This window comes from Pelophylax lessonae, assembly GCF_965119305.1.
Source record: "Pelophylax lessonae genome assembly, chromosome: 9".
Classification (NCBI taxonomy): Eukaryota; Metazoa; Chordata; class Amphibia; order Anura; family Ranidae; genus Pelophylax; species Pelophylax lessonae.
This window is the reverse complement of record NC_138776.1, coordinates 45,095,360-45,112,344: the sequence shown is the minus strand read 5'-3', so window position 1 is coordinate 45,112,344 and position 16,985 is coordinate 45,095,360. Positions and strand designations below refer to the sequence as shown.

The 16,985-nt window shown below is 35.6% G+C and overlaps 1 protein-coding gene across 2 annotated transcripts in view; it reads right to left on the bottom strand.

Annotated features, from left to right (window-relative positions):
* The window catches only part of RBM20 (RNA binding motif protein 20), a 407,155-nt gene extending 391,144 nt beyond the window's left edge, over positions 1 to 16,011 (bottom strand). For both annotated transcript variants that reach the window (XM_082269244.1, XM_082269245.1), the window contains exon 1: positions 15,831 to 16,011. In XM_082269244.1, the coding sequence (XP_082125370.1) occupies positions 15,831 to 15,916 (86 nt within the window). In that variant the 5' untranslated portion in view covers positions 15,917 to 16,011. The remainder of the gene's footprint in view (positions 1 to 15,830) is intronic.
* Between the last annotated feature and the right edge of the window lie 974 nt (positions 16,012 to 16,985).

Below are 16,985 nucleotides of genomic sequence, written 5' to 3'. Positions count from 1 at the left end.
ACAGCTGCCAGTCCCACACAACATATACATTACATTTCATATTTCAAATATCACAAGGTTATAAAGACACCAGAATCGTATATCCAATCAGCTTAAGGCAACAACATAAAGAACATAGAAACATTGTAAGAGCACCTTAACTAGAATACAAATCCTATATTATTACTATAACTTGAGTATAACTTAAGCACAGATTTTAAAAAAAGTTGCTAGGATGCAATTGCCTATGAAAGTTTGCATTCCAAGATACTGTTTTTCAATACTGTATTTCCTTTAAAAGAATTTCCTAAATTAACTGCATCAATAAAAAATTAGTATGAAAACTTAAAAATAAACTTTGCTTATTAATAACTAAAATAACAATAATATTAGTAATCATGATAATAATACTAAATATACTATTCAAAACACTATGCTCACTAATAGCACTAAAACAACAATATTCGTAATCATGACAGTAAGACTACATGTACTACTGTTTCTGCTGCTACAACAATTACAGTTCATACTCCGTTTATCTGGTAGGTATGAGCCAACAGTGACACCAACAAAATAAGGAAGAGTTACTCGAACCGCCAATAAAAGCTTACAGCTCTCTTCTCGGCATTTATAATCTCATTCTCAGAGCCTGCTTCGTAAAACCCGAAACTTGGGAAAACACGCTTGCGCGCCTACAAATGCGGCCCGATGGAACTATAAAAGATATTAGATACTGTAAGTTTGTTAGTCTTTTTTTTTAACAGGTATCTGTTACAGAATAAATATGGAAGTGTATGTTTATTTTTCCTTTATCTACTCAATAAACCTTCCTCTTAATGCTGAAGTTCATCAACCATAACCATATCTACAAGTCTATGCCTTTAGGAAAATAATTGAATATCCCTACATTTAAATGCTTGATGTACAGTTATATACTATGCATACTATAAATGTAGGAAAAAAAAGTGTAAACAAAGAAAACAGCTCTCAGCTCCAACACTATTACTTTTGCAATAATTGCACGTATATTTTTTTTCTTTTAGATTTTGTAGAACTTATTTCCAACTTCATCATGTTACAAATAACACCCAAAAGAACCCTGTTACTTCAGGTTATGCAATGTTTTATATATCTATAAAAAAATACAGTTTAAAGCAACAACACGTAATATAACTGTATAATTAGCATATGAAAGAAACTGCTTATATTATGGAGCGTTTCCAAATGTCCATTCATATTTATATTAAATAATTATTATTATACTAGCATAAAACTTTGAAAATGTCTGCAAAATAACCCCATAAAACATCACTGTCTTAATGCAGAGAACACAGCGAACACTCTTAATTTACGACTGTGACTGCAACAAAATCGGAGAAGTAAAGAGAAGAATCGGAAAAGTGGCACCTTGCTTCCAAATGTTCTGCCTCATTATAACAAAGTTTTATCATCTTAAACCTCTTTAGCCTTTACTTTTTAAATTTATAACACTGATGACAGTGTGGCATTGACGTAAAATTGACCACTAGTCTGTAGAATGTTTTTTTTTTGCTTGTCTGTATTCATAGCAGTGTTAATTTTGGCAGCAAATTTCAATTTAGTTTTAGTCTTAGTCTTAGGACTAAAATGGCATTTTAGTTTTAGTCCTATTTTAGTCTTCTGCAAGTGTTTTAGTTTTAGTCGTATTTAGTCGACTAAAACTCCAGTATATTTTAGTCGACTAAAACGCCCTACATTTTAGTCGACTAAAACTCATTTTAGTCATCTATAATCAAATGGGTGTAGTTCAATTGTAATTTGTAATGCATTATTTAAGCATTTCTCTACAATTTCCAAACTCATTATATACTACTGCTGGTCCTGGAGTGAAAAATCTAATATGTTATTATTTATGCTTTGAACATGCACCAGTGTTAATTTTTGGCAGCAAATTTCGATTTAGTTTTAGTTATAGTCTTTTGACTAAAATGCCATTTTAGTTTTAGTCGTATTTTAGTCTTAAGACTAAAATGCCATTTTAGTTTTAGTCGTATTTTAGTCATCTGAATTGTGTTAGTCGACTAAAACGTTTTAGTCGGTTTTAGTCGACGAAATTAACACTGATTCATAGTATGCATTTTAGAGAAAACTTTACAAATTTAATCTATAAATTCCTCTTTGCTGCTGTAAAAATCTCCTATATGGTTAAACAAAACATTTTGCTAGCTGGGAGAAAGCAGGACGCAAAGTTTAAAGAATGCTAATGCTATGTCCCAATAACCGTAATACTCTCCTTAGGTCAATTTTAATTGAAATTATTTTTGTTTAACTGAAATATATACACATGGACTTACTTTTGTTTAATGTTTTCCTAGATATTTGGAGCTATCATATCATGAAACAGTGAACAAAAATGTAACCTGGAAGTACAGGTGATTAGTAATGATGAGTAAATAACTAATTGGCCAAAATATATAATAAATGCAATTATCATCAGTTATTTTACACAGATCCTCTGAACAGGGCAGCTCTGAAAATCGACTGATATGCATATGCTGTTTACTTTTTTTTAAATATATTGGAGTTACTCAAAGGCCTCCCCCAGTGTTGTCACCAATGTAAGAAGGTGAATAAAATAATGTTAAAGTTAAGCTCTGGGCAGTTATAAAAATAAAAACACCAATAAATGCAGCTATGTGTTTATTAAAGTGGAACTAAACCCTGCTGTTCGTCACAGCCAAGGGAAGTGTCATCTTAGCCTTTGTTAAGATCTTGACTTCACATGGCACGCACATGTGACCAGCCATGACACTAGCAATTCAAATGAGAGCTGGCATAAGCACAATACCAAGGTATGCCTTGAATTGGACTGTTTTGGTAAAAAATACAAATCAGTGGGTTTAGTTCCACATAGTAGTTAAATGTGTTTTTACCACAGTTACTGTAAATTCCTGGATCTGAAATGGTATCAGCCTCACACAATCACCCATCTAGCAGAATCAGACTGAGATAGGGATAGGCCAGTACTTGGAGCAATGGCAGCAAAGTAGTTTACTGGTTAGCACTTCTGCCTTGCAGCATTTGGGTTCTTGGTATTATTCCTACCAAGGACACAATCTGCATGCAGTTTGCATGTTCTCCCTGTGTTTGCACAGGTTATCTCCCACACCCCAAAGTAATGCTGTTAGGATAACTGGCCCCAGTATACGTGTGCACATGAAATAGCTTCTTGATGGCAGAAATTGATGGGAATGTAAAGTGCTATGTAAATTATCAGCACTATAAAAATACTTGTAAAAAATAAATCAGGTGTGAATGTACATTTTAAAAAATGTATCACAGAGCACATATACCTCCTATATACCAAACCACAATTAGGACTATAACAGAAAAACAGTCCAATAAATACAATCATACAGGTTCAAATAGCTGGTACAGTGAGGGTCTCGGCTCTACAAACGACAGGTACACAGCCACAGAGAAGATGGATCCCCAGCATTGACACAGACTTTGAATCGGGGTGATAAAAGAAAACAGTGCACTGCATAAATTATCAAGACACCTTTATTTAATCTAAGTAACCACCTACATTACAGTGTTGGAAGCAGAGCTCTCAAGCTGACCAGAAGACGTTACATAAACTAATCTTCCTTGATTCTGTGGTTGGCCTTGGGATGCTGAGATGTTAAACTGAGCCACCTACTCAAGCAATAAGCAATGTCTTTTTTTGTCTGTGAGTGGGTCCTCCAGCCTCTGCACCAAATGCTGGCCACAGAATACGAACACGCCCAATTGGGGTGAAATGCGTCAGTGGGGCATGGCTTGGAGCGAGGAACTGACTATGTCAGAAGCCGACTTCTCTGTTTAAACTTAATGGAAGTGCTGCTTTGTCCTTCGATTTTACCATTTGTGCTGAGCAGGATGAGCTCCTAAAACCAGCACTCACTGTGGAGGGGGACCAGAGGAAAATGCTTGTGACAGAGTGATGCAGTCTTTTCTTTGTATCTACAAATTCTAATTGAGGTTTGGTAAATAGGAGACATATGTGCTCTGTGATTTGTTTTTTTTTTATTGCTGTTTTGCTATGTTTTTTCTTTTGACATTTCTGAGCTGCACTTGCCTTTTCTTGCTGCCTATATTTGCTTACTTTTCTATATGTACATTTGCTGACAATAAACATGCTGTTTAAAAGATATATTGGTTTGTTGCTTCTCCATCACAGTCTATCCACTGGTTGAGGATGGGGAGAGGACTTACCCTGTTTCCCTGAAAATAAGCCCTGCCCCGAAAATAAGACCTAGCATGATTTTCAGGGATGGCTGCAATATAAGCCCTACCCCGGAAATAAGCCCTAGTAAAATCCTTTATCTCAGCCATTCCTTCTACAGTATTCGGAGAAGGAAAGTAGAGCTCCGGAGGGTCGCGTGAGTGCCCTGTGGCGCTGTAAATAAGGTATTTTCCACAAAGCTACAAAAGGAGACACACTGCACATTACATAATCTTTTTACAAAATCGATTACATATTTTTACAATGACTTTATACAAGGTTTATTTTTGGGATTACAGAATGTCATAATGCTGACTCCTGAGCTGACATGGCGAGAGGGGGAGAGAGAGAACTTTTTTTAAAAATTTTGTTATTTTATTCCAGGTTTTGTAGAACATAAAGAGGGCTAAATGACACAACACAAGCACTGTGCTGTGCTGTCTACCATGATTTAAAGGATCAGGATATTTATTTATTTTAGGGTTACAATCCCTTTAAGATCGTCTTTTTACATACCGTAAATAAATACTACATCCCCTGATAATAAGCCCTAGTGTGTTTTTTGTAGGCCAAATTAATATAAGACCCGTCTTATTTTCAGGGAGACACGGTAGCAAAAACAAATTGTAACATGCTGCAGTCCTTATACAGTATGTGGTAATGCAATTGTTTTATTTTCAAGCTTTTCCTTTATTTTCACCAGGTAATCCTGTTCTAGGGTGACCAGGCTCGCTCCTTCAATATATTTGAAAGGGAAGACATGTTGTCACCTCGGCAGAACTACACATAGGCTTGCCTTTGTTGATCTCCATTACATGCAGGGTGGGATGGGGAAACCAGTAATTTACAGAAGATAGATAACAGTTTTTCACCTATAGTTCAGTTCATAGGACGTGGCAAGGACACCGCATTTCTGGCATGATCAGCAGTTATTTTCTGTACTTGGTAAAAAATGTCTTATCCTGAAAAAAGAAAATTGAGCACCCACTACAACTAAGGACCACACATTGCTATAGTATAAACAATGACCCTGTCCAATTTTTGCTGTTAAAAATACATAAAAAATACAGATAATGCTGTTTCAATTTTGAAAAGGTAGGACATTTCTGTGTTAACATTTTTAATGAAAATGAATTAAAACGAAAACAAAAAACTGTGATAAGTTCACTAAGCAATGAAATGTGCTTGCACCAACCAAGGCAGCAAGTGACTAAAATATATATATACATATTCGGAGCAAAAAAAAAAAAGACAGAATAATAATATATGGGTGTTTATCTCTGTAAACATTTTCAGAAGCAGCAAATTATAAAATTATGTGCAAGCACTGGCTGTGGACATAGTGGCGAGCCTATGCACATTGTTGCACTAAGTTTTTTTTTTTACTTTTACTGTTGCTCTTACAGCTGCATTTTAAGTGTTTTTTAATCCCAAATCAAAAATGTAATATATTGCAACTTTTCAAGTTTTTTCCCTTTATTTTCACTTGTGATCCTGTCACCTAGGACAGAAAGTGTGTTAGGACCAGTGGCGGCTGGTGCATTGGGGGCGCCGCCCCCCTATCCATGCCTCCAGCCCCTAATCTATATGCGGGGTGCCGGACGCATGGACTTCAATGGGGCTTTTTTTATTTATTTTTTTAGCCATGTGATTAGAGCCAGAGACTCTAATAGGCTAAGAAAAAGGGTGGGCTCACCCAGTTGTGTGACAATAGCGATGGCTGAAAGGAGAAGCCATGCCATTGGGCATGGAAGAGGAGGGAGGAGACGGGGAAGAAGCCGCCGCCGCCTGCTGCTGAAGATGGGTGAGTGAGCGGGGGGAGGGGTCCTGGTCCTGTACTGTACAGTCATGCTGTGGTCCAGAGGTGTGCGGCCTGGTGTGGTCCGAGGTGCGGTTCTCCCCCCCCCCCGGCCCATGGAGCACCAGCCGCCACTGGTTAGGACTACAGACATCTCTGCTCCTGTAATCTATAACATAGAGTGGTGCTCTGTAGTTCACATATAGATCTGGGAAGGCACCAGAAGGAACTGGATTTATGAAAGGATCAACAGGTATTCTTGAGAACTTTTCAAACATAACAAAATACTTTTTACGTATTCTGTAGACTAAAAAGTTTATTGTTAGCATTTATAAATTCTTCAATTATATTCGTAAAATCTCTGGCAATGGTCAGATTCCAGAAATAACACCAAAAATCTAATTTTTATTGTAGACATGCAACAACCTAGTCAGCGTATGTTCAGATGCTATAGCATTGTGGGTGTCATTTACTAAAACTGGATGGTGCAAAATCTGGTGCAGCTCGGCATAGAAACCAATCAGCATCCAGGTTTTATTGTCAAAGCTGAAGTTAGAAGCTGACTGGCTACCATGTACAGCTGCACCAGATTCTGAGTGCACCAGTTTTAGTAAATCTCCCCCACTGCCTATAGTAAATCACATTTACTAGTAAATTCACCATGTGCAACCTGTGCACACATATCTACGTGTGCACAGTAAATAATGTAAGGATCAATTTGCTTGTCCATTCACAATCCATCCACTGCTATATGCACAAAAACGGTAATTCATCAGACCCCGTATTAAGCAAAAGAGATAAGGAGCAATGGGATATACCCAAAACATAATCACATTAAAACACATTTGTTAACATAAAAAAAAATCATACAAAAATTCCATTCCCTAAGCTAGAACCAAGATTATTCTCCAGAAGAGTAAATGTCATTTAGCATCTTCACATTACATCCTAATACAGAAAATCCTAAATCATCACAGCACAAAATACAACTTCAATGACATAGAGGTAAACAATGTAACAGAAGATCATCTTGGAAAAGTTTTTAGCCATATTCTCTCAATATGGTATTAAGCCAAGTTTTAAACTCTTCAACCATCAAATAAAATGGGATTGGACCAATTTTTGGTACTCAGCAACTAAATTAGGTCATTAATTTGCCCTCTTTACATTGTTTCAGGTTCAGATTCAGGTTTTACCGTAAGGTCTTGGGTTTTGTGCAAATAGGTTATGATAAATGCATGTTTATCAAAAGCTCTCCAACATTTTGCTCACAAACATATACTGCAACAATTACAGTCGGAACCAAATAAGGGGAAATAATAAGGGGAAAGAGAAATAATATCAGGAAGAAATACAGGGTTGTAAAACAATTAATAGATTCCTGAGATAAGGGAACTATTATTTGGTGTATTATTGAAGATGTGGAACCAGTAGTTGCACACTCTTGCAAAAGGACCTACATTTTTTATATGTCAGTTTTACAATTTGGTCACTTCCCTGGCCCCAGCCTTTGACTGCACAGTAATAGAAAAGCAGCAGCCTGGTGATCCCATCACTGTACTCAGTCTGTTCTCTCCCCCTGTAGGCATGCTTCTTGCCAGCACATGAACATGATGCACACCTGATAAACCCTTAGTTCTAACTGCTTTAAACTGGTATTTCTCTAGCCCTAGGTCTAAAGAGAGGTACTGTTATGGTCTTGGATGAAGTTAACAATTTGCTTCAAGTGTGGTGGCGTCACTGTATTTTTGCTCCATAGAGACCTGCAAGTCCTTCTGCTTTAGTGGCAAGATGGGGCTTATAGTCTTTCTTTTTACAGATCCCTGTGAATGGATGACACGGCTGTGCAGGTGGACTAAAGCCAAATTCAAAAGAACATTGAATACTGCAGAGAGAAGCAACCCGCTTTTCAGGTAAAATGGTAGGGGTAAAAATTTATTTCACACTGGGCAAACTTATTTTGGTGATATATTGCAGAGTTCCTTAATATCAATGTATACAACTAAGAGAAGGTACAACAAGAAAACATAATTAACTATTAATGTTTAAAATATCTGTTTGACTTTAGGTGGTTCCAGGAATAAAACTTATACCAATGACCAAGCATATATCTGATGTTTCAAAATGTTCCCTTAACCAGTAAAAATATTGAGTGAGCTAATAGCTAGATATTTTGTATATCAACAAAAGCGTCACAAAAAAAATGACACCCTTAAAGCCGACCTTGCATAAAAACACAAGGTCCACTTAAACTGTACAGCTCCCCCATGCAAAAACACAGAAATACACATTTTAAAAAATCCACTTTGACACAGAACTTGCTGTAAAAAAAAGTGCAGATTCTCTCTTATTTTTTCTTTCATTTGAAAAACCCATATATACATGTAGTTGCTCCCACCCCCACACCGGTGTCAAGGCAAGCTTGCGACAAATGTCGTCAATAAACTTCTCATGCTAATACGAGTGGCCCCTCTGATACCTGGGCTAATGGGTTAATCCCCTTCTCACTCTGAGCAAAATACATTTCCTGCCAAGTATTCCTAGGGATTATGAGGGCTAATTATGGATCATTTAGGGACATGTGCCATATACATGAAAGAATGTCAGGGTGACGGCCTGCCACCAAGACAACTAACCCTGTTCCTTTACTTATTTGTTCAAGGTCGCTATTGTTTCATTACCCGTATCAGAATATTTTCATCTGCGCAAATGGGAATCTTACAGTATAGCACTCGGCTTACATAGCGACTGGTTACAAATATGGGTGTGTACATTACAAACATCTGACTGAAAGTAAATACATTATTAAAGTTCTGCATATTACTATAATATGTAATACAAAGCATTCTCAGCTAAAAATAATTCTACTTATTCAAGTTTTTCTGTGAATTTGTACAACTGGGACTTATTTAGTTTACCAATGTTAAGTCTTATGCTACACCTGATATTTATAGCTGCGTAAATAGCGGAAAATATATTGAAATACATCTATGACAAATTAGGCATTTGTCAAAAAGAGGTTCAGAGGTAAGTCCACCTAAAGTTGCTTCTTCAGTTTCCAGGAGATATTAGGAAAATCGGCTAGCAGAGAATTATATCTTTTGGAGTCTCCAGTGGTGAGACCTCTGCACACCCATCACAGCCATTGTGAACCGATCCCCCTTTCCTGTCTGGATTTTATATTATATCATGGGTAATGCAAGAGGAGGAGGGGAAACAGCACAGGGCGAATGGAAACAGAGGCAAGAATAGGGAATCTCACCACTTGTGTTGGTTTCCCCTTGGGGAAACCAAGGAGCAGGTCATGCCAGCGGACTCCACTGATAACTGAAACTATAACTTTTAGTTTGACTGACCATTTCTTCTCATGGTACTTACTCATTATTGGTTTAACATGCAGCTAAGCACTTAAAAAAGCTTTGATTTCAAATTGCTATTCAAAAGCCTAGTTGAGTAAGCCTAACACCAAAGAAAGTAATTACTGGTTGGTTAAAGGGAGAACACATTGGTTATCCCGACTAAAATGTAGTAAGCCCCCCAGGATTACATTTCTATGATTCATTGAAGTTCCCTTTTTTCTTGATAGTAGGGTCAGTCAAAGGTCTACTTGTCCTTCTGGTTTCATTTTGCGCCAAAACAAATCTGATTTGTTGAGTCTAGGAAACGCGGCTCCGTTACCTTCTTGGCTTCTCTTAAGAGACACATTTATCATGTGGCAGTAGCTGTGAAGGAAAAGTCAGTATATGGAGGGATTGGGACAGGTGGGTGATTCCGAGATCAGTCTAGACAAGGCATCAGCAAGTTGGTGAACCAGGAGAACCAGCATGCTAACAGCTCTTCTTCAGTAGCTTGTGGTGTTCACATCTGAAACTTTAGTTTTTAAATGTATTTCTTTTCTGCTAAGGTCACTTGAAGATGGCTTGCCAAAACAGATGTACTAAGAGAAACCCATAAAATTCACTACACTCTCATGCGTTCCACCTTGTTTCATATGTAACGCCTTAGTAGAATACCCCTAAAATTAACGGAGATAAATGTTGATATGTCTACTAGGTCAGAGACTGTAATGGACAATTTAGCTCTGTCTAGTTAGTTGTGGAGTGCTAGAGTCATTTGTGAACACATGGAAGCAATAAAAGAGGACTGGTTGCCTACAGCAACCAATAAAATCTGTGTTTAATTCTCCCAGTAAAGGGAAGACAACAAATGATGAAACCTCCTATGGGCAACTAACTGCTCAACTTTACCTTAGCTTCAGTTTTCTTAAATCAGCACCAGTTAATTGCACTTACATGGTGGCAAAAGGGAAGGGGGAACAAGTCTTTCCATTTTTTTACTATCAAAGGTGTTTTTAAAAAATAGCTAATATTCAGAGAAAAGCATTTTACCCTTGTATACGGAATCTCTGTGTCATGAATAAATGTAATAAACTACTGTAAGTGTGGCCATTTTGAAAAAGTATCTGCATTCTGAAAGTAACCATATGCATTTGGTTTGCAAAGACTTTTTAAGCTGTTCTTTTTTGATGGCAGCAAAAATGTAAACATTTTCTACGGTATTTTTTTAATGGTACAGTATCTCACACATGTGAGAGAATCATTTAAAAAAAATGATTTTACAATGGCACAGCAAAGGTGATTCTACAAATGATTTTCTTTGGGACACACGCTCACAGAATGCTCAGACTGTAACTGACAAAAAAAAATCAGCTCAAGCTCTGACTATCAAAAAGACAGATTTATTTTTATTTTTTTTTCACTATCCTAGCTTTTTCTATATACACCAGAGTCCATCAAACCTGCTTGTTAAGCAGCTTGTCCACCTCTTGCTCTGGTTGTTTTCTTTCATGTGACAGTAACTCTCAAATGTTTGATTGGCTTTTAAACCTTTTATCCCATTCTAAACACAGCTGACGCTCTTCACTCAACACCATCAGGTCCTTGCGGTCATCTTTTTCTCTGACTCTCAAAAATGTTTTCAAGGATAATTAAGAAAACAAAATTCTGTAAGTGATTTTAATGTAGTATTTTACATTATACTTTCTTTTTAATATATAACATTTATTTAACTGTATTTACTGCAATTGTAATAGTATAAAATATTCAATTGTAAATAATTATTTTTTAAATAGCTTACAAAGATTTATATATTTGGGCTATTTTTGTTACAAATAACATAACATTAGCAATAATATTCTTAGAACGCTTAACCTCAGAAAAAAAAAATATATATATATATACATATATATATATATATATATACACACACACACACACACACATATATATTATAGGTAGACATATTTAACTAAAACTTTTGTACACTTCAATTTACAGTACAGTGCTAGCATGCTAACATTTTTCTACTACCAAGTAAAAATTAAAAAAAAAAAAAGGGGAGAGAGGCATTGATGGCATATATATTTGTAACTGTGGCTCGAAGCTTTAAGCTTCATGAGACTAAAAGTTTGTGACATCAGTGCCATTCTATGTTTAAAGTCTGGCAAATGTATTCTAACCTAATATAATCAAATAACCTGAATGGTACAAGACATATATAATTTATGCAATATACTAGTGCTTATGTGCTACCCAATATGTTCAACAAAACAAGCAAAATAAATTCTCAGGTGACCAGCCTTAATAAAAATAAAAAATAAGCCTGTGATTTTTTAGATTACTGTCACCGATAAAAAAATAAAAATAAAAAAAGTACAAAGTCACACCTACATATATTCTACACCTCTTGTCTGAAGAATGTGAATTTCTGCTGTGAATTAACTGCCTTTCCATTTGTTCTAAAAAAAAAAAAAAAAAAAGCTGTGTGTTTTTCTTTGTGAAAAAAATCTTAGCATGTGGATTTAATACCCAATAAAAATATTCAGCATTGAAGTGGAATTGAGTTAAAGCAAGTTTTATGGCCTGATTAAAGGCTAGAAGCTTTCAAGAAAATCATTCAGGCACAATAAAATTATTACAACTTTCTTTTTTATTGTTCCTGACATATTACTCTCCATAATAGTACCAAGAAATATGTCAAGGGCATAGTACTTTAATTTTCCAGAGCATGCATTAGCAGTAAAATATGTGAAAGTAAAAGCTACAGAGGTTACATTTTCTGAAAAATCTGTATTGTGGTTTGCAAATAAAATATGTATTTTCTCATTAACTGGTCGTTTATTTTTTTTTTGTTTTTTTACTGTACCACATGGATCAATAAATTGATATGATGGCAATAAAAAGTCCCCTCTGCATTCTTTTTAAACTATTTTAGAATAAAAATAAGCCTGGTTTAAAAATGTGAATACTGTAAAAGATAAAACTAAAACATGAAATGCGATCATAAATGCATAAAATATTATAGCAAATTAATGACTAAGATGAGGCGGGAACAGCCAGTTGTACGTGGCAACAGACGTTAAGTTATGTAGCGCAGTTTCAAAATAACACGATCACATTTCAGAGCCATAGGAGGACATGTTGAAAATGCTTTGCGCTACAATATTAGAGCATCTGTAATTGGAAAATAAGTCACCTGTAAAGTTAGGTGTATTTTAATGCTTTGTTCATTTTCTGAGAGCTATCTGTTGGGTTTTTTTTTTTTGTTTCACTACGAGTACCAAAGTTTTGTATTATAGGAAATAATTAAAACTATATTTAATAGTCAGTGATCTGTAACTACTTCTTCCTTTGGTTCACCAGAAAAGTTGTTGCAACGCTGTCAACAGCATCTCCAGACATGTTTTAAAGTGAATATGACCTAGAGCTCATTTTCTCATGATGTACCATAGGGATTTTGAGTCACTAACAGGTTAAAGGGGAAAAATTGGATGTACAATTTTACCAGTTTGAGTAGTAATTAATGTTTATTCTTTTATTATATAATATTACCTATTATTTGAAAGTATTAAGGCTTGTTTAGAATTAAATCTACTTACTTTATGGAACCTGTGAAAAGAAAACAAACCACACTGTGATGAGTAAGTAGCAGCTGTTATCAAGGTGTAAATATTCGACCAGTACCGAGAAACTCTTATAATCTGTGGAATATTTCATAAAGTAAGCTATTGGAAAAGGTTCAATGGATGAATGGATGAGTGAATAAATAAAGATATATAGACAGATAGATAGATAGATAGATAGATAGATAGATAGATAGATAGATAGATAGATAGATAGATAGATAGATAGATAGATAGATAGATAGATAGATAGATAGATAGATAGATAGATAGATAGATAGATAGATAGATAGATAGATAGATAGATAGATAGATAGATAGATAGATAGATAGATAGATAGATAGATAGATAGATAGATAGATAGATAGATAGATAGATAGATAGATAGACAGCCCTAGCAATATTTAAATCAACAGATTATAAAGAAGAAATATTGTATTGTGATATAGGTAAATTGTGGAACATTTTCATATAAAACAAAAAATTGAGAGTAAAGAAGAGCGAGGAAGACAGAAAACGAAAAGACTGATATAAAAAGGTCAAATATATATAATGATGCACATTTCATTTTGCCAGATTAGTAATCATGTTTACTGCAAAAGTCAAAATAATTAACCAAATTTTGCTCTGTTTTTGGTTACCTTTACTAGTTCTTGTACTTTTTATTTTATTTGCCCATTCTGATTCACAGACAATGCACCTCAGGTCATTTACAAATAACGTCCTACTTATAAATAAATAATTAGTATGATTTGGGGGACTTTCTCTTGTATTTCCTGTGCAGTGGTTATACAGTTTTCGAATGTTCATTTGTCCTTGTCTGACTTACATTTTTCAATAAAACTCAGTTTAAAAAAATGATGTTTGGAGAAATAACTTGACAGGACCTGAACAGAGTGCACAAACCCATCACTTGAAACTAATCTGTGCTCTGTTTTTGAACACAAGAACACAACTGACAAAAATGTATAAAATCGGTAAAAAAATGTACAATCAGTAAAATGCATGACCTTGGATGATACAATGATACTTATAAACCTATACTAACTATAAACTTCTGTACTTCATACTTTATTCATCAAAGGCTCTCAGTGATGACTTTGAAAAGTAAACAGACATCTTTCTGTCACCATTCTGAAGTCGGGAATTGACAGTCTACTTATACTGTTTCAGCCACGTGGCACATAAATAACGAAATATACATATTCTGCTGTACTATAAAAATGCCACAAAGAATCATACTAACACAGCAAGTTACCAATAATATTCCTAAACTACAAACACTATAGAAAACATATAGTAAATCAGGAGTGCCATACTGCATCATGGACAACGTTATACTATACCACGTGGCCTATAATATCCACTGGATTACTGGATTAGGTACTACGAAGGGGAATTTGACAGATCTTCACAGACATATTGATTTGTATGTCTATGCATCACATTATCTGCACACCTCATTTAAAGTCCCAAATGTCCCCCCTTCTACCCTGATTTACTTTTTTGCAACGGCTGGCTTAATAATATAACAAATTTAATATATTTTTTAACACACATATATTTTTCCAAATTTTATGATTGTACCCCTATTATATATATGCCAGTTGTTCTATAGTATTTACGTATCTTTCCTTATTCCCCTCCCCCCCTTTTTTCCTATTCATAGGGATGGAAGCACTTTTTCCTATATTGGATAGTCCTTCATTCAAAGTCCCAACGCTTTTAATTGATTGTCCTTTTATCAATCAATTTTTTTTATAACAGATCTTCACACCTCTAACAGGCTATAGTAACATCTGTGTTTTTTTGCATTTGAAGGCATTCTTAAAAAGTTTAAAAAAAATATTTTTTATTAATATCAGTGGGTCTGTAGATTTGTACATTGTCTTTAACTGCAAATGCAAAAAAGACACCATAGTAATGTTTTCATGTGCAAAGATGAATACAAGTAAAAAGTGCTGCGCTACACCACTGTGTCTGTATTTTTACCATATGTGACATAGCACAAAAATGCATGTTAATATAGGTTTTAATATGTTTCCTAAAATTTAGAGCTATGAATAATTTTCTTTGTGATCTTTTTTCTGAAGCAATGCTTTAAAAGTGTTCATTATGGCATCAAAAATATATGTATTTTTTTGATTGCACGAGTAATTGCAATAGCTTCACAGTAATATTAAAAAATAATTAGAAAATGATATAGCAGATCTCTTTAACAAACAGAAGTTGCAGGATCAGTTACTTTTTTTAATGTTATAAACCTCTTAAGTTCCTGACAAATTGTTAAAGCTAAAAGGGTTATACAATGTAAGGATAGTAATTAAAGACAGTCATAGAGGATAGATAAATATAGATAGATCTTGGAGCACATGGCTGTTTAATAGTATGTACACACTCCCAGCTGCTCTCAGCCTCTGATAGTGACATTGCAAAGTGAAACTTCTGCTTAAACTTAGTGAGCTGCTCTCATGGGTTAATCACCTAATGTGACGTCACAGCACACAAAATACTCCCAGACATGCCCACATCTCAATCATAACAATACATTTGTCCTTGAAAAACATGTGCGTGAGTTTGGCGTTGTAACATTTTCTAACCTGCAGCTTTCGTGTCTCTAAATAAAGTTCAAATAAATACCATTGGAATACCCCGTTAAGGTCGGCACCGCCTAGGCTGTGCCAGTCAAGTTATTCCGGTAGATATTAGAAGATCAAGAGTGTCCTAAAAGTAAATGTCCCCATATAAATCCTCACTGTAACGGATCCTACCCCTCCAGCATAAACGTCGTATTATCAGAACACAATGCTGTATTTACCCTGTAACCCAAAGAAATATCACTTACTTCTGTCCCGGCTGAGGGCGGACGGATACCCCGGGCTGGTCCTGCTCACGGGGGTCCCCGGCCTGATTCATGGCGGCCAAGAGCATTCAGCAGCAGCAGCAGCAACAGCAGCAAATCCCCCAGATAGCTGCAGTTCAGATCCACTCCACGGCTGAGAGAGAAGGAGGGTGGGCTGTCAAAACAAAACGTGATGGGGAACCTGCCAACCCCTCCTAACTATACTATAGGACCAGCCTTCCCTCTTAACCCCTCCTAAGCCTGGACATCCAAAGATCTCTCCTAATTACCCTTTTCGACCTTTCATAACCCTAATCAACCAAAGACCTTTCCTAACTGTATAAGACCAGTCTCCTCACTTAACCCTTCCTAACTGTGCTACAAGATATCCCCCCCCCCCTCCTTAACCTTTCCAAGAATTAAACAATGAAAGATCTCTCTAAACTGTATTCTAAAGACAGTCTTGTCTTTTAACCCCTTCTAAACCTGGGCATCCAGACTAGTTTCCTAACTGTATTATAGGACATACTCCTCTTCTAAATCCTTCTTAACCCTGATCAACCAAAGATCTCCTGACTGTCCAAACTGGTCCTAAGACCAGCCTCCTTTCTTAACCACTTAAAGACCAAGCCTATTTCTGACACATGTTGTTTACAAGTTAAAATCAATACTTTTTTTGATAGAAATTACTTAAAGCCCCCAAACATTATACATATTTTTTTTAGCAAAGACTCTGGAGAAAAAAAATGACGGTCATTGCAATATTTTTTGTCACGTGGTATTTGTGCAGCGGTCTTTCAAATGCAATTTTTAGGGGGAAAAATAAATTTCACTGCATTTAAAAAAAAAACCAAACAGTAAAGTTAGCCCAGATTTTTTGTATATTGTGTAAGATGAAGTCACGCAGAGTAAATATATACCTAACATGTTACGGTTTAACCACTTCTGGACCGGAAGATTTTCCCCCTTATTGACCAGGCCATATTTTGCGATTCGGCACTGTTTTATTTTAATGGACAATTGCGCGGTCATGCGACATTGTACCTAAATAAAATTGATGTCCTTTTTTCCCCCACAAATAGAGCTTTCTTTTGGTGGTATTTGATCACCTGTACAATTTTTATTTTTTGCGCTATAAACAAAAAAAGAGCGTCATTT